Genomic DNA, 25777 nt, shown 5'->3' on the forward strand with positions numbered 1-25777 from the left:
GAATGCTATTTGATTCCATGCACACATTCCTGATCCCCCGCTGCCAAAATGTGTCATGGTATGTACCAAAAGACAATTTAAAAATATTGATGGTTGGGGCGCCTGGGTGGCTCAGATGGTTTAATGTCTGCCTCTGGCTCAGGTCGTAATCCCAGGTCCTGGGATTGAGCCCCATGAGCCCCATGTTGGGCTCCCAGCTCAGCAGGGAGTCTGCTTCTCCCTCCGCCCCTCCCCCCTGCTTACGCTTGCTTGTTCTCTGTCTCAAATGAATAAATAAAATCTTTAAAAATATATATTGATAGTTTAGGAGGAATTTCAAGGCCTTTCTTGAGAACTACAAAGACAAGACTGGGAACCTGTTTCAGACCATCTTAGCAATGGGGACACATCTGTCATGCACAAAGTATGCCAGTGTGGAGGGTCCTAGGGCACCTTTCCCATTCACCTTCCATCTCACAGAGGCGGCTGGGTAACAGCTTGCCATTGCTGTCCCTCCCGCCACCCTTCTGAGGCAGCTTGACTCTTCCACCACCAGAGCAGTTCTTCAGCATGGGATTATGCTCTTCTTTTCAGGAGTTGGATGGCTGAAACAGGAAGGCTCCCACTCTGGCTTCTGAGAAGGGAGGACGTTATCTGCACACATGCATCAGAGCTGATGGCTAAAACTGCTGGGCAACCCTTGCCTTCCACGATCTCAGTTCATTAACTTACCAGTTAACAAGGACAACAGTGCCCAGCTTGGCTCAGAGTAATTCTGCAAGCCTGGGGCTTGGGGGCCCTTCTGAGACCTGTCAAACCTCCTGTCTGAACAAAGAGGCAGAAGACGCTCACCAGTTCCTTGACAGGCTGAGCCAGCTGAGAGGGAGAGGCCCACACACTTGCCCTAGGGCCTGGTGACACCCTGCCGGGCCCTCAAGCCACATGCTAGACCCACAGGTCTGCCCTCTGCCCAGCTGCAGACCCAACCAGAAGACTTCTCCCAGACTCAGCACCAGGTTGAATTTCTCTGGCAGAAAACCACAGAGCTCTCGGCCCTGCCAACTCGCTTCGCCCCCGACGCAGGCCCCCTGGGAGCTAGTTTAACGTGTGGACCTTGTGGCCACAGTTCACACCATTTCCTTGCTGGTGGTTTCCTCTCCGTGGATTTTCCACTCCCAAGTACCCATTTCCTCCCTGGAACGGACCCTATGGTGCTGCTTCGGTGAGAGCCTTCCCTTTCATGGAGGCAGTTCCATGAAGACCCTTGTCTCTCCCACCCCAACGGCCAGCAGCAGCCCCCTGGCTGGCCTCCTCACAAGAAGGGCTGAGACTTTGGTGGCTTCTCCCTGCCTGACAGGCGCTCACAGATCACTGAGCACCAGGAGGGGCATCAGGGCCTGTTGCCACGGCGACCCCGGGCTTCCCGGCCTGGCCCAACAGCATCTGCCCACCGGCTCAGTTCTGTTTGCTGACTCCCCAACATTTGCTTACTCAGCTCCAGCATTCCCAGATCAGACCTGCTGCCCCTCGCCTCCAAGTGGGTTTTTCGGCTGGCCCCCAGCCACCCTCTGCCCTCTTTCCCTGGCAGAGCCCTGGAAAGCTTTCAGCTTAGCAAAGCCTTGAAGAGGCCCCGTGTGTCACGTGACTCCTTCCCCTTACAGCACAGACGGCTCCCATATTTATTTTAGCCACTGTTCAGGCTCCACTTGTGGGCTAAGGCTGGCTCCCTCTGCCAGGCCAGTGTGGGGAGAGCAAGGACGGGGCTGCTGAGTGAGCACTTGCTGAGACAGCTACAGGCACAGGCCACAGGCTGGTTTTCCTCTTTTAATTGGAACTTCTCTGGCAGCAAAACTCTTCCTTCTAACACACTCTCAAAGACGGTACAGAAAGGACATAGCATTTTCTCTTAACTTACATCCTTGGGCCCAAACACAACTTAAACTTCCACTGCACTCAGTATTGCAATGAGGGGCGCCTGGGTGCAAAGGAGGGGCTCCATCAGTGGAGTGACTGACGCTTGGTTTCAGCTCAGGTCTTGATCTCAGGGTCCTGGCATGGAGGCAAAATTGGGCCCTGCACTCAGCAGGGAGTCTGCTTGGGATTCTCTCCCCCTCTCCCCACCCCTCCCCTCTCTCATCTGTGTGTGTGTGTGCGCACATGCACACTCTCCCTCTCTCTCTCAAAATAGTTATCTTTAAAAAATATATTGAAATGGAAAAGGGTACAAGCATCTGCTGGGGTTTCCTGTCATCCCTGCTCCAGCACCCAGATTCCACCTTCCAATGCTTTATTTTCACCAAAGTTTTTTTTTTGCCATGATTTCTCCTAAATTTAAGTAATTTCCCGGAAAAAGATGATCTATCTACACATGTAACATAAATCACACAATTAACTTCATGTTCTCAAAAAATATTTAATGACACAGAAGTTCCCTTGTTAAATGAAAAGAGCTGGATTAAAAAACTACACATAAGGCGGGACACCAATTTTAAAAGACACACACATACAACTTAGAAAAACACCAGACAAGACCGCATCATGACACTGAGTGATTGCCCATGTGGTGGTGGGTCTTAAAGTTGTTTTTTACATGAGTGAACCGTTCATACAATTTTAAAAGCAGTAAGTGAGGGTTTATGGAACTGCCAGGATCGGGTACTAATGGGAGACCCAGAACCTACTCCTCAGGTTGGCTGGAGAGACGACAGCACACTTGGCTGGAAAAATGCTTTGAGGGTAACCCTGCCCAGAGGCCAGACAAGGAAGAGGGATGTAGGTTTAAACATTTAGTTTCTTCTTCGACCCAGTGTAACTGTGAGGAATAGTCTTGGTCCCTGCTTTCTCAGAGCTTACAATTCAACAAGAGACAGGGTACTGCTCCACCACATACAGACGAGCCTCACTTCCTCCCCACAGGCACTGACGAATGGCCACTATCCTGCCTTACAGATGACAACAGGCTGAATATCTCCCGCAAAGATACATGGCTGGCCAACTCCCAGTTCACAGAGCAAAGCCTGCTGCCTCCGCCACTCAACTGCCACATCCAAACCTGAAGGATAAAACTACCAAATAGACACGGGACCCAGATCCCAGGTCTGGCAGGGAAGCAGCCCCCTGTCCCAGGGTCCCGGCCCAGGCCCCCTATCCCTACCCCGGGCCTCTTCCAGAGTGATATCTCAAACATTCATGGCACCTGAAGGACCAGCTAAACGATCCTTCTCCCCTTTCTCTTGTTCCAGGCCATGCTGAGAGGCCACCACTTCCTGTCCCCAGGCCCAACTGGCCCTTGTTTACAAATGACCACCATCCAAGAATCTTGCTATTTATCTTCACATCTGTCTTTCCTATAAAGGAATCTCTTCTAAAGAACTGGCTTTAAAGAACCACAAAATCAGCAACTAGGGGTTTCAAGTTCTAAGTCATGTTATTTCTTTTTCTTAAAAAATGCACATACTGCTTTGGAAATCACACACACACAAATGTCTGAGTTTTTGTTAAGAATACCTCAAGTGTAGAACTTACCACCATATTCTGAACCAAAGGACTGTAGAAATGACAAAAAGCCCGAACTACTGACATTGACAATCACAGGGACAGACATCCAGGGTGGATGGCACCACTGTGGGTGTGAGCAGGCCCACGGAGCTGGCTACACACCTGAGTCTCCAGGATGTCTGAGCCCTCCAAGGAATCTCAGGCAGGCTCCCTGGCAGGCTCTGGGACCACGGGACCCAGGGCCGGCAGCTCCCTCTAGTGGCAATGCCTACTTTCTCCTGAAGAGCAGCAGGCGGTAAGGGAAAAGCCAAGCCTTTGTTTCCTGGAGTGCAGGTGCCAGGGCACCAACTGTCATTCCTCCTGAGACCTGCTGCCCAGGACCCATAGTGAGCATCACTGTGAAGACACAAGGAACTAGGGAGGGAGGCAAAATGCTGGTAATGGCAGATTGTCTGTCAAAGTTCTTGGCAAGACCAAGACAGAAAGCACGCACAAGGTAAACTTAGATATAAGTAAGACCCAATGAAGTCAGGCCCTAAACTGTCTCCAGAGAATCAAAACCACCCCTGGAGGGTGGCACAGTTCCAGGGAGAGCATGTAAGGGTGGAGGGGCCACCGTAAGAATCAGGACAACAACCAACGGTTTAAATGAACATAGATGTTAAAACCCACATCCAAATAACCGGCCTTCCACATCATCTGTAGAAAGCTGAACCCACAAGACCAGTTTGAAAAGCTACCTCAGTAAGACTTTCACAGACTGAAATGCACAAATGATGTGATCTAATCAGATACCCTTGTTTACCAAAACCACTTCCAACCTAGAGGATCAAGAATTGCGACAATCAGGGAGAAGACGAAGAATGGATTTCCACCACCTTCCCAGAAGCCATAGGGAGAATGGCTTCATCATCCCGTCTCCCCTGGAGGAAGCACTGGATGGAGCAGAGTTGTCCTTATGTGCAAGATCCGGTCCAGCCACCAAAGACGAGATGTAGCTCTCCACGAGCTGCTCGGCCAGTCCTTCTTCCAAATAGCCTGGTGTCCAGCTCTGCCACACTATGTCTTCAATCCCCAATGAGAAGTCAATTAGGACACAGCTAGTTTTAAAGAGACCACAGCAAAGGTTTCCTAAATTTGAGAGCAATATTTTCCAGCATAAAGTCATAGATGAAAAAACCCAAAACACGAAGGGCTCTTGAGTCCAAAGTTTTTATCTAATTAAACCTTGATTACACCAAACAAACCAAATGTGATCCTTTCACACCAGACCGAGTGAATGAAAAAGTGTGTGGACCGGAGATGAGCACAACCACAGGCGGACTCTGCTGCTGGGACCTCCTTCCCATTTGCCATTGCTGGGCAAGGACCGGGGAGCCCCCGCACCAGTCTGCTTGTGACCCCGCTGGCCAAGCCTCCCTTCCTCTTTGGTAGATTCTTAAGGACCCAGTTTCCCTATTTTTATCCAGATTCCAACCACCAGGTGTTTGAAGAGCTTTGTGAGGAATCAACTGTGTTCTCTGCTTTAATGGTGTACAAACGTCCCCCTGCTGCTTTAACCCTTTGGAAAAGAAAACAGTCAGTATGAAGAACCATACAGAACACCAGGGCAAAACTCTAGGTCACGTAGCTTTTAAGAGTTAAATTTACTCTAGATCCACGAGGTACATGGGAAACGCTGCTGGCTACTTCAGGGCACCATTCCCCATCCTCGCCATCAGCCTGATGTCAGGCTGCAGACAAAGTCCAGTTTTCAGGTAAAAGCTCCTTCCCTTACTAATAACGTCAGTGTCATTTTATTCTTCGATAGAGTTTAGGTTTGGGGTGTACTTTCTCTTCACATGTCTCCTCAGTTTCTCTTGCTCCAATTTTCTCTGATGCTCCCGGAAGTTTAAAATTGTAATCTGTGGTGATGTAAGGTATTGTCCCTTCGAGCCCACGCTGAAACAGAAACATGAAGAGAATGAATGGAAATACCCCAAATCCTGCCAATTGGACTTGGTGGCATTTCCTTTCTTCCCCGGAAAATATTGTGAAAAGTGAAAGTCTGTGTAAGGTCCCCACACTCCTAAGACCTCTGGTCCCCCTTCCCACAGAGGGTCGGTCCACTTTCTACAACTAGCCCGTAACAAAGGTGACTGCCACCTTTCTGAATAATTCAAGTCCACAAACACATCAACCAGCACGAGAGTAAGAGGGAGTGGGTGCGTTTCTCCCTCAAACAAGTTAAGGCTAGCAACTGAGATGTGAGGAACATCCAGCATCTCCGCCAAGGACTCCCCATGACTTTGTCATGGGTATCCCCAGGAAGGAGTAATCCTGGGGAGACCACCTCTGTTCTCTCCTCCCATAACCTACTTCTGGGATAAGGGCTTTACCATGGGGCTCCTGACTACCAATGATGGGAATTCACGGCCTTGGGCCTCTCAGGCCACTCTGATACTTCATTTGCCTTGTTGGGCCTCTCCACAATAACGTGTCCCTGTGACTCTCTCTGGCTACCTCGAGGGCTTTCCCGGGGAGCAGCACTCACCTGGCTCTTGAAAACACATTGTGGAATGGAAATGGCTCCAACCAGCAGACAATTCACATTTCTTAGCTCTTCCGGGGGCACAGGAGTAAGGATATGGTAAAGCCTCTTCTCCATGTCGATCCCTCTACAAATTCCTTGAAGACACATAAAACACACGCAAATAATCCTTTCTGGAAGATGTTATACCTCCCTAACACTAAGAATTATAGAACACCTTTTAAAATAAGAGTTTCAAAAAAAAAAAAAAAAGAGTTTCAACTGTGTTTTGCTCTGAAAATATGAAGTCCTTGGTCAAGAGTCATCAAATACCTCCATCTCTTAGAACCCTTTCCATTTTCAGCCGTGAACAACCAAAGTGATCTACATGCAAAAGTCCTAGACTGTCTTAGGTAAGGCACACTCAGGCCAGGAAGAAAAGACACTGTGCAGAACACAGAGACAACTCAATCTTTCCATTATCAATTCCTTCTTTATGTCTGTACCAGGTTACAATTTCTATGGAAACACTTTTTAGAAGTAGTCTCATGTAACTCAGAAACACGTATTTTACTATGTAAAGGTTTTGCTAATTTTGGGTTACATAGGTCCAGCACTTTTCCAGAATCATACCAACATTTATTGGCTTCCATGAGCCAGGGGGACAGGCAAAGGAGGAAGGGCCCGAAGCACTGCCAGGCCAATGGTGCTGGGCCTGAGTGATGGGAAGTACCAGGACGTGACATAGTCACAATGTCCTCAGATCACCCGACTACGCAAACTCCAGCAGAGAAGCAGTGGCTCAGACTGGCAGAGTAAGACAAGATGAGATTGGAGGAATCAGACATATTTTACAAACGAGCTAGCAAACCTGCTAATGGGTTAGATATGTCAAATAAAGGGAAGGGGGTACCAAGGTGGACCCAGGGGTCTGCTGCAAACACCAGAGTGAATCTTCCAAGGACTCTTCAGGCCTGGAACAGGGGATGGTGAGGGTGGGAGCAGATCTGGGGAGAAAATCAGGACACCAGTCATGGACCTAAGTCTCAGATGCCAGTGAGATATCCAAGTGGAGAAGTGTGCTGGTAACATGGGCTTAGAGCTCAGACACAGTTGTGCTACCGAGATCCTGTGGGAAGTCAGCCTAAAGATGGATCTAGGGGCCAGCAGATGAACAGATGGCCTAGGGAAAACATGTCAAGTGACAGGGCCCATGACTAGGCCCTTAGGAATCCTAGATTTAGAGTTGGCAGGAGAAGCAGAGAAAATGCTACTTCCTTCCTGCCCACCAGCCCCCAGGCCCACTGTCTAGAAGCCAGAGACACTCCGACCACTCCAGCCAAGAGATAGCTACACGGTCAACAAGACCAACCATATACGGTTGGAGATCAATTTCAGTAGGTATACAGACATGTTTTACTCTCACTCACCAAACCCCAAACAATCACAGATTGGAGTCTGGGCAAGTAGGATGGGCCCATTTGCGTATCCTCTGACATCATCCAGGATCTTGCAAAGACCAACCCAGCTGGCATTCACAGCGTATAATATATGAGTAGGAGCGACATCAGCGTGAATAATCCGGAGTGCAACCGCATTGAAAGGGACCTGGAAAATAAATTTGCATCTCCCTCTAGTAATTCTATTTGAGACTTTTTTTTTTTTAAAAGATTGTATTTTTTATTCATGAGAGACAGACAGAGAGACAGAGACATAGGCAGAGGGAAGAGAAGCAGGCTCCATGCAAGGAGCCCGGTGCAGGACTCGATCCTGGGACTCTGGGATCATGCCCTGAGCCAAAGGCAGAGCTCAACCACTGAGACGCCCCAGGCGTCCCTGAAAGGCTACCTTTAATGTTTAAAAGTTGACTAGGCAGCCATCTAAAGCAATTTTGGCCAAACTGTCCACCAAAAAGTACCTAAACAGAACAGAAATGCTAACAAATACTGGTCAGTGTTTCACTACTTTAATAGAGAGAACCTAAGAAATTCATACTAAGTTCTTTGCCAGCCAACAATTGCTAAAAATCCAAACTGATGCCTGGAATTTTCTTTTTTCTTTTCTTCTTTCTTCCTTTCCTTTTTCTTTTTTTCCCTTCCTTCCTCCCTCCCTTCTTTTTTAAAAAATATTTTACTTATTTATTCATTAGAGACACACAAAGAGACAGACAGAGACAGAGGCAGGGGGAGAAGCAGGCTCCACACAGGGAACCTGATGTGGGACTCAATCCTGAGACTCCAGGATCACAACCTAAGCAAAAGGCAGACACTTAACCACTGAGCCACCCAGGCATCCCGACGCCTGGAATTTTCTAAAGACACACAGAAGACACAAGTCTGAAGACACCCTAAATGCATTAAAGTCGAGGGGGACTGTGAAAACCCCAGTTGCTGAGAGGTCTTCTAATGTCAGAAAGCAAACCTCCATTCAGTGAGAAAGAGCCTCCATCTATTCTCTATACAACATACTGAATTAAGAAAAATGGACCAAACTCCAGAAGCACAAGATAAATACTGTGGAGGCCTGAACAACACGGGAGTTAGAGGCACTGACCCCCATCCCATGCAGTTGAAAATCGACAAATAACTTCTGACCCCCATCCTAAACTTAACTACTAAGAGCCTCCAGTTGATTAGAAACCCTCCAGATAACAAACAGATGACTAACACACACTCTGTATATTGGACGTATTACACATTGTATTCTCACAATAAAGGATGCTGGAGGAAAGAAAACGTTATTAAGAAAATCACAAGGAGTGCTCACTTCAGCAGCACATATACTAAGAAAATCACAAGGAAGAGTACATTTTACAACACGGGAATGACTCTATTTATCAAAAAAAGCCTCTGCGGGATCCCTGGGTGGCACAGCGGTTTGGAGCCTGCCTTTGGCCCAGGGCGTGATCCTGGAGACCGGGATCGAATCCCACGTCGGGCTCCCGGTGCATGGAGCCTGCTTCTCCCTCTGCCTGTGTCTCTGCCTCTCTCTCTCTCTCTGTGACTATCATAAATAAAAAATAATAAAAAAAAAAGCCTCCGCATATAAGTGGACCCACGCAGTTCAATCCAGTGTTGCTTAAAGGTCAACTCTAACTGCCTTTAACATGTAACTCTTCACGTAATTTCCGATTTGTAAAGTAGAAAAGTATTTTGTTATATTGCTTAGATTCCAAAAACAAACTTGAAATAGCAAAAGACAGATAAAATTACTGGTAGATAAGCTTCAAGTTCCATTATAGAGCATCTCTAATTGAGTAAAAGACCCCAGTGACCAAAACTTCAATTAACTGCTGAGATTCTCCAGGGGAGATGAGCTCATCATCAGACCTGGGAGACATGTCCTTGTCGGCCAGGCCTAGAGCTCCTGCCTGAGGAGTGCCCCGCTGAGGTGTGACCTGAGTCCAGTGCCTCGACCTGCCTACAGTGCCCAGCTCCTAAGCTGTAAAAAGGGAATGAAAGAGCCTCTCCCTCACTGGGCTGCTGTGAAGGCTCCTTGCTGAGCAGGGAGCTGTGTCCAGGTCAAGTGCACAGCACACACTGAGTGCTTAGTATGGACAGCAGATGGTAAACACTCTGGGCTCTGGTCCCAGGTCAAACTTTTACTAGGCACCTTGGGCAAGCTGACTTAGCATCCCTGACCTCAGTTCTAGCATCTGTAAAATGGGGTAATAACAAGGACATTCTGAGCAAAGAAGTTAACACAGGTTTAAGACAGAACAGAGGGTAAGGATTTAGGAAATGCCATCTATTGCTATTTTAATCTTTTATCATCTGGCATTCTAATATCATGGTAGTTTCTTTCCAAAATAATTCTAAGGAGAAAAAAAAAAATAATAATAATAATTCTAAGGAGCTTGGATTCCAAGATGCAAATATTCCAGTGCTAGAATCCACCCTTTTTTTTTTTTTTTAAGATTTTATTATTTTTTTTAGATTTTATTTATCTGGGGCTCCTGGGTGGCTCAATCGGTGAAGCATCTACCTTTTGCTCCAGGTCATGATCTCAGGGTCCTGGAATCGAGCCCTGCATCGGACTCCCTGCTCAGCAAGGAATCTGCTTCTCCCTCTCCCTCTGCCCCTCCCCTGCTCATGCACAAGTACACACATGCATGCTCTTTTTTTTTTTTTTTAATTTTTATTTATTTATGATAGTCACAGAGAGAGAGAGAGGCAGAGACACAGGCAGAGGGAGAAGCAGGCTCCATGCACCAGGAGCCCGACATGGGATTCGATCCCGGGTCTCCAGGATCACGCCCCGAGCCAAAGGCAGGCGCCAAACCGCTGCGCCACCCAGGGATCCCCTGCATGCTCTTTTTAAAGATTTTATTTGACAGAGCGAGAGACCACAAGCAGAGGGAGCGGCAGGCAGAGGGATAGGGAGAAGCAGGCTCCCTGCTCAGCAGGGAGCCTGACACAAGACCCTGAGGTCATGACCTGAGCCAAAGGCAGACACTTAACCGACTGAGCCACCCAGGAGACCCTAGAATCCACTTTTGACAGTATGAAATGCTTTCAAGAACGGTCTCTGGGAGGTGCCTGAGTGGCTCAGTTGGTTAAGTGTCTGATTCTTGATCTCAGCTCAGGTCATGATCTCAGGGTGGTGAGTTCAAGGCTGGCACTGGGCTCCGCACTGGGCTCCACAATGGGCATGGAGCCTACATGTAAAAAAATAATAATAAAATAAAGAAAAAAAAAAAGAGTAGTCTCCAGATGCCAGGAGCCACTATGAACACTCAGTGAACCCATAGAACCATCCTGTGAGGTCGGGCACAGCCTCTGTTCTCCAAGTTAAGACACGGTCTTACACGCTGCTAAAAAGTGGAAGCACTAGAGCTGGACTGCCCAAGGCCACCTCTAGAATCAGACAGAACATTCCTAACCAGCACAGAAAGTAGTTGTGGCCAACACAGGACAGTAGCTAGCTACGGGCACAAGCTCTCCTGTCTATGAGCTGAGGCAGTTACGGGCCCTAAACCACAGGGTGATTCTGAGGAAAGAGGAGTGAAGCGCTGTAAGGTGGCCAGAAGAGCCCAGGAAGCTGCTCGAGTGCTCGTTAAGTCAACAGAGACAATTCCCCATACGAGTTCGGGTTACCTGATAGGGTGTCAGACCATGTAAAGGACAAAGTGGTCGTGGCACTGGGGGCTGCAGCTGGCCAAGGTAACCTAGTACCGCCAAATCACGGAGAACTTTGTTATGTGACTCTCTGAAAAGTAAATTAGAATAAAGTAAGTAGAGATTTAACATTAGGAGCCCAATTCCCGCTCGGAAACAGAGTCCGTTAGTCATTACACAGGTTATATGTAGAAAGAACACATCCCTACTTCAACATCTGTAGACCCTGCCTTTCTATAAACCCACTGGAAAAACATGATACGTAAAGACTCCCCTTCAGTAAAAGCTCTTGGCAACCAGAGCTGAAGGCCACCTCTGGATATGAGTCTTCCTTAATTTATGATGGGGTTCCGTCCTCACACACCCACAAAAAAGTGAAAATATCTGAAGCTGGAAATGCCTTTAAGACACCTTGCCCACTTGAAATGTGCTTAGGATGCTCACATTAGCCTCCAGCTGGGCAGAATCACCTAACACAGAGCCCATGTTGGAGGGGTACAGAATGGTTGCTGTGTCTATTGCTCACCCTCATGGCTGACTGGGAGCTGAGGGTCACTGTCACCGCCCAGCATCAGGACAGAGTGTCGTATAGCATTCTGATTTCCCAGGAAAAGAACAAAATTCAAAGTACAGTGTCTACTGCATATATATTGCTTTAATACCATCATAAAGTTGAAAAATTCAAAATCATTCCATCTTAGGACGGGGCTGTCTCTGTTTCCATTGGGACAGTAACAGCTCAGAAAATAACAGAGTCTCCTTCACGAACACAGGGCTGTGAGGAAAATTTGAAAACTTGTGAAAGACTTATTCCTTTTAAGGAATTGAGGGCAGAAGGCCTTGTTAAACTGCAGAGAACCTCATTCTCCAGCCATGACGGTTTCATTACCTATTTCTTGGAGTTTTTCTAAATGTAAAGTCTGACTGGACGCATATCAGTTTATGTCCAGTGAACACAACTGGACTCTCCTTTTCTTCGTCAGCAAATTCCAAATTCTCCGTAAACTCTGCCAGTTGGAAACCTCTGTTTCTGACTCTGGACTTGCTCTTTGTGTACAGGCCGTCCATGTCATCCACATAGTCAGGGGTGAGGTTTGGCATGTATCTGCTCCGGCCAGAACTGAACTGAACAACATGGCTGGGAGACAGCAACCGGATGAGATCAATGAGAAGCAAAAGTCCTTTGTCTGTGAAGAAGAGGACACAGCAGTTGTGGTGCTAAAATGCAGTGACACATGCCTATGAGAAAATAGCACAGCTACTTGGAGACAAAGAATCAAAAAGAGTCTCCTAAAAATGGCTCAGCATTACTGCCTGAAGCGAAAAGTTTACTCATGCTGCCCCTCCTTTCTGCCAGATGTGCCTCCACAGGCTTACCTGACACCCAGCCCATCGTGTTGACGATAAGAGGGGACTCTCTCTTGTAGGAGCTGAATACATACTTTATTATCTCAATATAATTTTCATAGTTGTTTTTACAAGAAGGTTTCCCGTAATATACCATTTTCTGGGGTGTCCTCTGGTGGGTGAAAGGTGGTCCTAGGAAGATAAAGGTAAGAGTTTGAATCTGTGACTATTTAAAAGGAGGTGAGGGTTTTGCTTCAGCCATTTTCAGCAACAAAGATCCTTAAAGAAATCAAAGACCATCCTACCAGACCATCCCACCACTAGGAACAGCTGCATCCCATTTTCAGAAATCTAAGCTTTCCCGGTGCCTGGGTGGCTCAGTTGGTTGAGTGTCTATCTGGCTTAGGCTCAGGTCATGATCTCAGGGTCCTGGGATCTAGCCCTGCGTTGGGCTCCCTGTTCAGGGGGGAGCCTGCTTTTCCATCTACCTCTGACGCTCTCCCCACTTGTGTGTGTGCGCTGTCTCTCCTCTCTCAAATAAATAAAATTAAATTTAAAAATCTGAGCTTTGGGATCCCTGGATGGCTCAGCGGTTTGGCGCCTGCCTTTGGCCCAGGGCACGATCCTGGAGTCCCGGGATCGAGTCCCGCATCAGGCTCCCGGCATGGAGCCTGCTTCTCCCTCTGCCTGTGTCTCTGCCTCTCCCTCTATCATAAATAAATAAATAAGTAAATAAGTAAATAAATAAAAATAAAAATCTGAGCTTTCAGCTTAATACAAAGACACGTTATTTTTACTCTATTTTAATAAAGTTAATCTCAATTATGTCTTTATATGGCCATTCACTCAACAAACATTTATTGAGCACCTACAACACTGAGCATTGTTGTAGGTACTTATGATACATCTGTGAACAAAACAAACCTCCCCATCCTTGCAGGCATGACGTTTTAATGAAAGGACAAATAAGAACAACAGCAATGATGTGCTGGAATATAGCACTTACTACGACCCATGTATTTCACATGGAGTCTCTAATGTTCATAAGAACCCTACAAAGTAGGTAGTATTACTATCCCCATTTGTACAGAGGACGTAGATTAATTTGACCAAGGTCTCACAGTGAGTAGATACCAGCCAGGCTTGAACCTCAGGTAGCCCAGATCCAGAGTAGACACTCCTAATCGCAGCATGGATCCATCAAGCCTGAGACAACTCCCCTCTCTGGTTGGGATCCAGAACCACTCAGCAGGCTGGTGACCAGAACCACATGGCAACACAGTCAGCAGGGTGAGAGCCTGGTTTCTGTGGTTGAGGCAAGGCCACCGGAGCCAAGGCTTGCAAGGTGCCCGCCAAAGGTGAATATGGGGATTGGGGCAGCCCACAACTGAGGAATTGGCCTGCACAGCAGACAGACTGAACAAATACAAAGGAACTGAGTAAATACATAAATACATGGAGAATAATCATAGCCAGGGTTCTCATCATCAGAGATGAAACTTATAAATATGGAATGGGGAATGTGGAAGGGGAAAGCTAACTAGAATAAACCTGGGGTGAAAGACTGGAATTGGAATGATGGCAGTAAACTCATGGCTCTTAATAAATACGGAACGTACATACAAAGAGAAAAAGAGGTAGTGTATATACACATATGTGTGTGTACATACATACACACGTATATGCATGTGTGGGTTTAAAAAAGCATATGTTTCCTAGCTCTTCCACTGAGGGGACCTACAAGCAGTGACATCTTGAAGAAATAACACACCTAGTTACAGTCAGAGTGGAAACCACTTATCTTAACCAAATGAGCAGAGTTAACCTCTCTGGTAATAGGGCAAACCAATAGCTTGTTGATGTGATGCAGAGAATACAGCATCACATCTCAGCCAAACCACAGGGACATTCAACAAATGTATTCTTCCAAACTGCCAAGGTCATAAAAGAAAAGCTGAAGGGACTGCTCCAGACTGAAGACTAAAAATTTGCAAATACACACGGGGCTCAGGCAGGTGGCTGGATGGACGAGGGAACAGCAGCATAGCCGTATCACTACCTTGACTCAGTGGCAGCATGATGATTACATAATAGAGTGTCCTTGTTTGGGGAAACACCCACTGAAATATTAAGGGGTGAAAGAGGAAAAGAAAAATAAATGGACTATAGAAAATGTAAAGGAAAACAATGAAACCACCTGGAGAGCAAAGTCTAAACAATTAGTTTTGATAAAACTAAAAACAATATGAATGCCCTACTTATTGTCAAAAAGTCTGTTAAATCCACAATACATCCAGCAACCGAATCTATCATGTTTCTTTTAAAAGTCAACTAAACAGGGGCGCGTGGGTGGCTCAGTTGGTTAAGCTTCTGCCTTCAGCTCAGATCCTGAATTCAGGGTCTTGGGATTGAGTCCCACAGCAGGCTTCCTGAAGCCTGCTTCTCCCTCTCCTTCTGCCTGGTGCCCCAACTACTTGTGCTCTCTCTCTCTCTCTCTCTCACATAAATGAATAAAATCTTTAAAAGTCAACTAAACAAAAATCACACAATTATCTCGACACAGAAAAAACACCTAACAAGGTCCAAAAGCCTTTCATGATACAACATTTCACACACCAGGGAGAGAAGCCCACTTCTTTAGCGTGACAAAGGCGAACAACAGAAAATCCACCACTGGCGGTGCACTTCTGCTGAAGTGCATTCCCTCTAGGATGAGGAAGGAGAAAGGGATGTTTCCCTCTATTCAGCACTGCACTGGAGGTCCCAGTCAGAGAGAGCTAGGAGACAAGAAAAAGTAATTAAAGGCATCCAGACCGGACAGGACGAGGTGAAACTACTTTTATTCACAGATGATGATCTTTTATATAAAAATTCTTAAAACATCCACAAAAGACCTACTGGAACTAATATAGGAATTCAGCAAATTTGCAGGGTACATGGTCAACGCACAAAAATCAGATGTTCCTATACACCAGTAGTGAACTGGAAAAGGAAATTAGGAAAGCAATTGCATTCATGGTAATAGCTCAAAGAATTCAATCTTCAGGAATGAATCCAACCAAGTAAAAGACTTGTATATGAAAACCACAAAACATTGCTGAAAGAAATTTATGAAGACTTAAGAAACTGGAAAGAGGGCACCTGGGTGACTCAGTGGTTGAGCGTCTGCCTTTGGCTCAGGTTGTGATCTTGGGAGTCCTGGGACTGGGTCCCGCATGAAGCTCCCCTATAGGGAGCCTGCTTCCCCCTCTGCTTATGTCTCTGCCTCTCTCTGCGTCTCTCATAAATAAACAAATAGAAACTTAAAAAAAAAAAAAAAAGAATAAGAAACTGGAAAGATATCCTGTGTTCACATATAGGAAGATTTATCATTATTGAGATGTGTCACCTAAGGTGATCTACACATTCAATCAATGCAATCCCTACCAAAATTCAACGGCCTTTTCACAGAAATGGAAAAGCTGATCCTCAAATTCATACAGGATTGCAAGGGTACTACCAAACAGCCAAAAACAATCTTGAAAAAGAATGAAGTTGGAGGACTCCTATTCCTCCACTGCCATGGAACTGGCATAGATAGACACATAGGCCAATGGAATAAAACAGAGAGCCCAGAAATAAGCCCTCATATGTATGATCAAATACTTCACCACAAAATAAAGTATCAAATATTTTACCACAAGGGTGCCAAGACCATTCAATGGGGGAGGGACAGTCTTCAACAAATAAGAAACTGGACACCCACAATGAAAAGAATGATGTTGGATGTTGTCCTTATATCATATACAAAAATTAATTCAAGGGACGCCTGGATGGCTCAGCAGTTGAGCGTCTGCCTTGGGCCCAGGCCATGATCCCGCAGTCCCGGGACTGAGTCCCACATCGGGTTCCCTGCATGGAGCTTCCTTCTCCCTCTGCCTATGTCTCTGCCTCTCTCTCTCTCTCTCTCTCTCTCTCTCTCTCGGTCTCTCATGAATATATAAATAAAATCTTAAAAAAAAATTAATTCAGAATGGACCAAAGACAAATATAAAAGCTAAACCTTACAAAACTCCAACAACAGGGGATCCCTGGGTGGCTCAGCGGTTTGGCGCCTGCCTTTGGCCCAGGGCGCGATCCTGGAGTCCCGGGATTGAGTCCTGCATCGGGCTCCCGGCATGGAGCCTGCTTCTCCCTCCTCCTGTGTCTCTGCCTCTCTCTCTCTCTCTCTCTCTCTCTCATAAATAAATAAATAAATCTTAAAAAAAAAAAAAACAACATTAGAGAAAATCTTTATGACATTGGACTTAGCAACGACATTGTGGACATGACACCAAGAGAATATCAACAAAAGAAAAATTAATGTGGATTTCATAAAAATTAAGAACTTTTATTGTGGGAATCTCTGGGTGGCTCAGCAGTTTAACGCCTGCCTTCAGCCCAGGGTGTGATCCTGGGGTCCTGGGACTGAGTCCCGCATCAGGCTCCTTGCATGGAACCTGCTTCTCCCTCTGCCTGTGTCTCTGCCTGTGTGTGTGTGTCTCTCTCTCTAATGAATAAATAAAATCTTAAAAAAAAAAAAAAAATAGATAATTAAAAAAAAAAAACTTTTATTGTATTGAAGGACACAGTCAAGAAAATGGAAAGAAAATGTTGAGGATGGGAGAAAATGTTTGCAAATCATTTATCTGACAAGAGATTAACATCTATAGAACATATAGAAAGAACTCCTAAAACTCAGTAATAGCGCAATTCAAAAATGGGCAAAGAACTTGAACAGACATTTCTCCAAAGATCTAAAAAGGCCAAAAAGCACAGGAACAGAAGCTCATCAGGGAAATGCAAATCAAAACCACACGGAGTTACCACCGCACACCCAACAGGATGGCTATAATCAAGATGACAAGATGAGGAGAAAGGAGAGCCCTGTGCATTGCCAATGGGGATGCAAAATGCATCCGCTGTGAAAAACAGGCTGACAGTTAAACATGGCATTACCATATGACCCAGCAATTCCACTCCTAGTGTATATCTCAAAGAACTAAAAGCAGGGACCAGCCCAGATATCTGTATGCTGATGTTCACAGCAGCACTACTCCCAATAGCCAGAAAGTGGAAATAATCCAACTGTCCATCAGCAGCTGAATGTATAAACAAAATGTGATACATGTATATAATGGACTGATACCCACAAAAAGAAATTAATCTTGATTATCTGCTACAATATGGACATTATCTTAAACCATTATGCTTGGGGGAGGGGTGAAACAGGTGATGGGGATGAAGGAGCACACTTGTGAGGAGTACAAGGTGATACAAGGAAGTGTTGGATCACCATATTGTACACCTAAAACTAATAAAACACTGTGTTAATCAACTGGATTAAAATAAAAACACTTAAAAAAATAAAAAGAAAAAAATTATGCTTAGTGAGAAAAAACAAACACAAGACAAATATTATTTTCACTTATATGAAGGACCTGGAACAGGCAAATTGACAGGCAGAGTAGAACAGAGGTTCCCAGGAGCTGGAAGGCGAGCAGGAGGAACAAGTGTTCTTTAACGGGGACAGCGGTTCAGTTTGGGAGGAAGAAAGCTTTGGATATGGATAGTGGTGATGGGCATGTAACACCTCGAACGCACGTAATGTCACTGCATTGGACACATATCAATGGTTAAAACATTAAATATCACCTTGTACATATCTTACTATTAAAAAAAACATTAACATGGGACTTTGGTTTGGATTCTGAACCAGAAAAAGTACATCAGTAAGATAACTGATGAAAAAAAAAAAAGTAAGATAACTGAATGCATTTTGAGTAAAATCCATAGATTAGCTAACAGTATTGTGTCAACATCACTTCATCATCATACAGGTTCATAGAAGAGGGAATACCGTAAGAAGGTGTGTTTCTAATTTACACAAAACTAAATGGCTATCGGTTCTGCTTACCATAATGGAACTTGGTCTGGGGATGTTCACTCCCATTTTGTTTTTTCTAATTTTTATTGATTTTTACCTTAATTTTTTTACATAGGCTCCATGCCCAATGTGGGGTTTGAACTCACGACCCTGAGACCAAGAGCTGTGTGCTCCACTGACTGAGCCAGTCAGGTGCTCCTTATAGTTTCTGAATTTTTTGTATCATTATATTTGAGTTTTATGAAACCAAGACATGAAAGAAATGTGTAATACATACCTAAAATCGGTTCTGTAATATTAAGTAAAGAAATGCATCCTGGAGGCGTAAATTCTGTCTGTCCCAGATCACATTCCAAGTAGTCAATGCAGGAAATACTAAAATATTGAAAAAAATAAAGAAAATCTCAACTAACTTTAATTTTGTCAAAAAATAAATCAGATATTACAGACTTCATGCAATACATAGGCATAATCCACCCTATGCAGTCTTTTAGGTAGAATGATCCAAAGACAGCCATCAATATAAAAAAAATGTTGAAAGAAAATGTGATGCAGGTGTGGTCATGGTGTCCGTTCACAGTGTGGATACAACTTCGTCTTTCCTAATACCTGATCTTTAAAATGCCATAGAATTGCTCCCTACTCTGAACCTCTGGGTATGGACAAACAGACCAGGTGATTCCTGCACATTAATTGATAAGCACAATCAGGACACCCCAAGAGGCCGCTGTGCCACACTACGAGAAACACAGCCTAACAGAGAATGCAGCTTTGCAGACTTGTAGATAATCTGTATTTAGAAGTCAAATGCATTCCCGTCTAGTTTCTTAAATCAAAAATCCTATCTCATTACCCAAATCTAATAATACATCTAAACAAAAATAAAAACACTTTTACCTATTTAATAACTGGTTAATGAGGTATCTATTAAATGTTGACTTTCCAACATCCTGAGAGCCACAAACCAGAATGACAGGGCAGCCGTCTACTTCTTCTGGAAACAAAACAAACATTGATGCCTCAAATTAGCCACCTTCTTTAGGGCTGTACATGTACATTGTAATCTTAAGGCCCCGGGGGATGAACACTCCCTTTATCACCACATATCACTCACCACAGGACACGGTAACCAACTCCTCCAAGGCCGACAACACACTCTCAGTCAAACGAAGGCCATTTTTCTTCTTCTCCCTTTTAATGCCAACAGATCTCAGGGCCAAATGTTCAGAGTTAATCTGGAATGTTGGACTCTGAAATTAACAATTTAAAAATGCTTTAAGAAAACGTGAAAACAAGTGCACAGTCTTCCTCTGGTGCTAAATTAGTAAACTTCAAATAGTTGTGCGAGCTATGAAAGATAAATCTGAGTCCCCCTCTTACCCCTGCAGCCACCCCTTCAAGGAGTCTCATCAGCTATTCTATAGTAGTCTGTACTTGTCCTGGCTGACACTTCCTTTCAAGCTGCCATCACCTCTGTAGGAGACCCCACAGGAAAGGAAAATGTGCAAATTCAATTCAACAAAAGACCACTGCTGTTGAACAGGTTGGTGATACAGAACAAAATCAGGACAGCATCCTTAGACATAAAGTAAAAAGACAACCAACAGAGCTGAAAGAATGTGGAAAACAGGCCCACTAAGTCCACTGGCGCTCCAGCAGAAGTACCAGGAAACCACCGACACGACCCAAGGAATGGAGGAGCAGGCCCTCGCTGGAGCCTCAGAGGAAACAAGGCCTCCGTAGTGAAGACAATCAAGGCAGAGACCCATCCGTGATCATATACTCATGCAATTCATCAATCCCAGGATAAAGACATCATAGAAAAATCAGTGTGGTGTGTGACTTCCTAACAGCAACACTGGATTCTAGAATACAGTGGCACAGGTCTCCAGGGAAAACTCTATACTGTGTTCAACTATCAATCATGGATGTCAAAATAAGAATATCTTATGTACCTTAAAATCAGATCATATAAAGTTCACTATCTGCCTTGTATGAAAAAATAACCCTAGGATGTACTGACATACAGTGGGGGAGGGAAGTTACAGCATAGGAAGAGGAGGAGCATAAGGAATATAACAGTGGTGATGAAATCCCAGAAAACAAATAAATAGAGTTAAAATGAATGAAAACAAGGGAGCCTGGGTAGCTCAGTCAGTTAAACGTCTGCCTTTGGCTCAAGTCATGATCCCAGAATCCTGGGATCAAGCCCTGCATCAGGCTCCCTGTTCTGTGGGCAGTCTGCTTCTCTCTCTCCCTCTGCCTCTCCCCTGGCTTGTGCTTGCTCTCTCAAAGTAGTAAATAAAATCTTAAAAAAATAAATGAATGAAAACAGATTATCAAGGTACTTAGAATCTTCCCTTGCAAGAAGCAAAGGCTTGGTAACACAAGGTTCCCATTTCCTTTTCCATGGCCCTCATCCAGCTACTGAGTCTGCACTAGATTAAACGGAGGTCATCACAAAAGTCCACTGACTGTCCTGTGCTCATTGTATGGCCTCTCCTCTCACTTCTAACCTCTGACACCTCCCACTGAGCTATGGCCCTGATCTATTTCCCGGAGGGTATGAGACCATCAAAAGAGAACTTCTGGGACACCTGGGTGGCTCAGTGGTTAAGCACCTGCCTTTGGCTCAGGGCATGATCCTGGGGTCCCAGGATCGAGTCCCATGTTGGGGTCCCTGCATGCAGCCTGCCTCTCTCTCTGCCTATGTCTCTGCCTTTCTCTCTGTGTATCTCTCATGAATAAATAAATAAAAATATTTTTTAAAGTAAAAAAAAAAAAAAGAGAGAGAGAGAGAGAGAGAGAGAACTTCTGCGTGGGCCAGCTACTCCAGGTGAACTGCCACTGCTCTCAAGGCTGATTCCTCCCTACAGACACCAGAGCCAGAAGCTCCCCTTCTGCAGCCTCATTTCCACCATTACCTCCCTCCCTGCACTGAATCATTCCTACCTGCTGTGTTCAAACATGCACTGTTTTTTTTTTTCATGCATCTTAACAAAAAACAAAACTCTGACCACACTTCTCCAATCACAAAAGCAAAATTCCTTCCCTTAAACCCTGGAATTCCTCCTCCCTAGGCTCTTGACCCTAATCCGGTCAGCCTATCCCAAAGCAGTCTACTGCGACTGTGCTTGTCCAGATCAGACTCCTACCTCCCAGGCTCCATTCTTGGGACCCACCTACCAACAGCAGCAAGTGACACAACTGTTCACTTCCAGCTCCTCTGAAGACTTTCTGATCACACTCACCTGGTTTTTCTCTAACATCAGTGACTCCTCTGATGTCTCTGACATCAGAGACAGTCTCTGCTGCTCCCTCATCCAGACCTCTTCTTGGGAGTGCCAAAAGCTTCAGACTTTGAACTCCCTTGTTTCTCTGTATCAACTCCCTTGGTGTTATTATCCCATCTCATGGCTTGTGTGCCATTCTGCTGAAAGCTCCCAATTCCAGACTCATATATTCAACTGTCCACCTGACATCTCCAATGGAATGTCTAACAGGCATCTCAAGGTTATCTAAATCTGCTCCTCCTGCAGTATCCTCATCTCAATAACTGTAAGCATCAAAAAGCATGTTATTCCTTGGTTTTTCCTCATACCTCGAATCCAGTCAGCCTGATAATCCTACAGATTAGGCTCAATTTCCGGCTCACGAGAGATAATTATAGCAACAGAACACAACTTAAAGAAATTAATAACATGCGGATGCCTGGGTGGCTCAGTGGTTGAGCGCCTGCCTTTGGCTCAGGGCATGATCCCAGGGTCCTGGGATCGAGTTCCGCATCGAGCTCCCTGCAGGGAGCCTGCTTCTCTCTCTGCCTATGTCTGCCTCTCTCCGTGTGTCTTTCATGAATAAATAAAATCCTAAAAAAAAAATTAATAACATGGTCAGCAAAAATTTGGAGTTGAGAAAGAAATGGGAGAAAGTATAAGCTCACTAAAGTATGCTCATAGAGAAAATTTATACCGTCTCAAGTTAATAATCAGAATAAAAATGTAACCATTTAAAAAAAATTCCAAAAGGCAGAGCACCTGGCTGGCTCAGTCAGCAGTGCACGCAACTCTTAATCTTCGGGTCATGAGTTCAAGCCCCACGTTGAGGGGTAGATTGTACTTAAAGTTAAAAAAAAATCTTTTGGAGGGGCGCCTGGGGGTCTCAGCTGCTTAAGTGTCTGCCTTCAGCTCAGGTCATGATCCAGGGTCCTGAGATCGAGCCCCAAGTTGCCCTACATAGGGCTTCCTGCTCAGCAGGGAGCCTGCTTCTCCCCCTCCTCCCTCCCCCACTCATGCATGCTTGCTCTCTCAAATAAATAAAATCTAAAAAAAAAAAAAAAAACCTGGACAAAACATAAATTAAAAATTCCAAAAGGCATTTAACCACCTACAATATGAAAGGATGAAAGGGGGAATACAACGAACGAGGATGGGATCCCTCAGTGCTTCAGCGGTTTAGTGCTTGCCTTCAGGCTAGGGCGTGATCCTGGAGTCCTGGGATCTAGGCCCACACTGGGCTCCCTGCATGGAGCCTGCTTCTCCCTCTGCCTGTGTCTCTGCCTCTCTCTCTCTCTCTGTATGTCTTTCGTGAATAAATAAATAAAATCTTTTAAAAATAAAAAAACTAATGAGGAAAGGGAGATAGCATTTTCTATGCTATTTTGCAGTGCACACATGTGACACCGTGCACAACCCACAACACAACAAACTGATCTTCCAAGGGAGCTCCTACAGTCATCTGACATGACTGTTCTGGTGAAAGTAATTAGCAAAACTCTGAATGAAAACTGGCTCTACCTCTTGTACGAAAACGTAAGATAAACCTGGATGGCTGACTAAGAAGTTCACAGTGGAGGTTTTCAGTTGTTCTAGCATCACAATGGAACACAGAGGAGAAAAGTTCTTCATCAACCAGCATCTGTCATCTGTAAAGAGAAAAGTAACTCCATGAAATTCTACATCATTTAGGACTACCTTCTCAGCTGAACAGTCTACTTTTTGAGAGCAGGACTTACGTTTGAAAACTTTCTTCAAAAAAAAAAAAAAAAGAAAACTTTCTTCAGGAAACCGTATCACATACTAGGAACACACCTGGATGGAGAAATCAATCCAGGTTTGCTTTTGCTATACACTAGGTATGTGGCCCTGAGCAATTTTTCTCATTTGTAAAATGGTGAAAACAAATTTGAATCACAGGACCGTCATGAGGGTTTAAATAGACACAAAAAACCGCAATGTCTAGGCAATAGGAATATCTAAAAATATCAGCCTTATTATAGTACACCTTCAGTAAATTATCCAGCTATTTTCCTTACCCCGACTAAGGTGAGATCTGAGCAAAGTTCGGGCTTCTCTTTTCATCTCCTTCTTGCTTTTCTCAGGCATGGAATAATGAACTGCACTGATAGCCAAGCGAGAGTGGGTGTAGGCAGAGAAGACCTCTTGGGCTGGCTGACCTTGGCTAATGGTAAAACCAAACACCTGCACCTGGCCATAGAGGCAAGTCACACGGCAGATCCCGCTAAAAGTAAAACCCTAGCAAAGAAAGAAAAAAGAAGATACAACATTACAAATTCTGTTACAAGTTTTCTGAACTTTCTTCTACTTCTTTTAAGATAAACTCTATGCCCAATTTCAGACTGGAAGTGACAACGTGAGATCAAGAGTAGCATGCTCCACCCACTGAGCCAGCCAGGCACCCCCCCCCTTCTTTTTTAAGTTTTCTAAATTCTTTTTTTTATTATTTTTGTATTATTTATGATAGTCACACACAGAGAGAGAGAGAGGCAGAGACACAGGCAGAGGGAGAAGCAGGCTCCATGCACCGGGAGCCCGACGTGGGATTCCATCCCGGGTCTCCAGGATCGCGCCCTGGGCCAAAGGCAGGCGCCAAACCGCTGCGCCACCCAGGGATCCCAAGTTTTCTAAATTCTTAATTGCTTTTCACATATCAAAGCGGGGGGGGGGGGGGATTCCAAGTCACAATACATTGTACTAGGTGACCATCAGGTACTTACTACCTTTAACTTACTTTCCTCTGCCAGGACAGACACAGGAAGGACAGGGGGTCCCCTGAACTGGGCTCCGCTGTCCTCACGACCCCCACCTGTACCAAGGCCCACAGCCAGCCAAGTTTCTCCCATTCCTGGGTTCTCACTTTGCTCCCGCCCTGGAGGAAGGAGAGCAGAGGCCCCGCCACCGGGCCTGGGCTTCAGCATCAGTTCTGCCGTTGCTGTACACCTTGGGCGAGTTGCCTACGCTACACCTCAGCGTCCTCGCCCGTGAACATTCAGGAAATAAAGGCAAGGACCCCAGAGGGCTGAGCGTGTTCAGAGGGTTCGCGGACCTCCTGGCAGGCCTAAGCACCCCGCAGCCACGTCGCTCGCAGGGCAGGGCCCCACGGGAGGTCCCGGCGTGCCCGCTCCGCACCGCCGGCGGCCGGGGCACCTGCGGACCGGCAGGGTCTTCCCAGGGGCTGCGGCTCCTCCGGCGCGACCCACCTGCTCCAGCGGCAGCAGCAGCAGCGCGCGGCCCGGGCCGGCCGGCCGCACGGGGGGGATGGGGAGGGTGGCGGGGCCGGTCGCGGCGGGGGGCGCGGCCGGAGCGGGGCGGGGGGCCTCGGGCTTGGGCCTTCGGGCCACCGCGCGCGGCACCGGGCAGCCGCTCTCCCGCCAGTCCGCGCCGGCCGCCTCGGCCTGCAGCAGCCGCCGCCGCAGGCGCCTCCGGCCGCACCAACGCAGCGTCCCGAGCCGGCGGCGGGGCCGGCGGCTGAGGACGAGCGGCGTCCGAGCCTTGCGGGCCCGTAGCCACGTGGAGCGGAAGGGACCCCGCTTGGGCAGCACCTGCGAGTCCGCCATGCTGGCCCCGGCGCCTGCCGCACGAGAATCTCGCGAGATCCAGTCGCTCCGCTCCGCGGCGGTCGGGCGGCTGCAAGAAGGGGCCTGGGAGCCGCGTGCGCCCTCTGCCGGCCGCCCCGGCAACGCACCTGGCCTCCGCCGGCCCCTCGGAGGCTCCCGCCGGCCCGGGGGCTAGAGAGGCAGCGGCCTTGGCCACACCCGGCCGGCCGTCCCTTCGAGGGCCCCATTTACATTATGCAAAAGCCCCACCCGGGCCAGATACCCCACCGTGAGTCCTGGGCCACCTCTCCGGAAATCCACTTGGAATTTTTTTTTCTTGCAGAAAAAGACCCAGGATTGGCAGTTTAAGCAAAACCGGTCTGTTTGCATACTGTGTTTGCATGCAGTTGTCTTTGAGTTGAAGGGAGCCACCCTGGATAACAAGACAAACCCACAATGATTCACTCAAAATTTCAGTGTCAGAAAACTGAGGACTGGGACCACATCAACTCAAAGCCATGTCTCATTTGGTAAACTGAGGCCCAAGTAAAAGGTTCTGAAACCCACAGCTCCCTCCACCTTCTATCCCC

The 25777-nt window shown here is 46.3% G+C and overlaps 1 protein-coding gene across 2 annotated transcripts; it reads right to left on the bottom strand.

The window, feature by feature from the left end:
- Positions 1-2372: 2372 nt before the first annotated feature.
- On the bottom strand, positions 2373-25248 carry NOL9 (nucleolar protein 9). Of its 2 annotated transcripts, none has more exons than XM_041771973.1 (12): positions 24852-25248; positions 23667-23886; positions 23149-23276; positions 19470-19605; positions 19253-19349; positions 18633-18730; positions 12481-12642; positions 11993-12290; positions 11083-11194; positions 7417-7594; positions 6011-6144; positions 2373-5418 (listed from the first exon to the last, which is right to left on the bottom strand). In XM_041771973.1, the coding sequence occupies exons 1-12, from the start codon at positions 25206-25208 to the stop codon at positions 5269-5271; spliced, it is 2070 nt and encodes a 689-aa protein (XP_041627907.1). In that variant the 5' UTR covers positions 25209-25248; the 3' UTR covers positions 2373-5268. The 2 variants fall into 2 exon arrangements, with proteins under 2 accessions (XP_041627907.1, XP_041627906.1); XM_041771972.1 differs by having other exon boundaries at positions 19253-19346; positions 24852-25230.
- Positions 25249-25777: the final 529 nt, after the last annotated feature.

Source organism: Vulpes lagopus, chromosome 10 (genome assembly GCF_018345385.1).
Source record: "Vulpes lagopus strain Blue_001 chromosome 10, ASM1834538v1, whole genome shotgun sequence".
Taxonomy (NCBI): Eukaryota; Metazoa; Chordata; class Mammalia; order Carnivora; family Canidae; genus Vulpes; species Vulpes lagopus.

Excerpts from the sequence above, each read along its gene's own strand:
- NOL9 (XM_041771973.1), bottom strand. The coding sequence starts at position 25,208 with ATGGCGGACTCGCAGGTGCTGCCCAAGCGGGGTCCCTTCCGCTCCACG. Across the intron at positions 23,887-24,851 it reads TGCTGCTGCCGCTGGAGCAG|GGTTTTACTTTTAGCGGGAT; the intron begins GTGGGTCGCGCC and ends TTTCTTTGCTAG. Across the intron at positions 6,145-7,416 it reads CTGTGATTGTTTGGGGTTTG|GAATTTGTAGAGGGATCGAC; the intron begins GTGAGTGAGAGT and ends TGTGTCTTCAAG.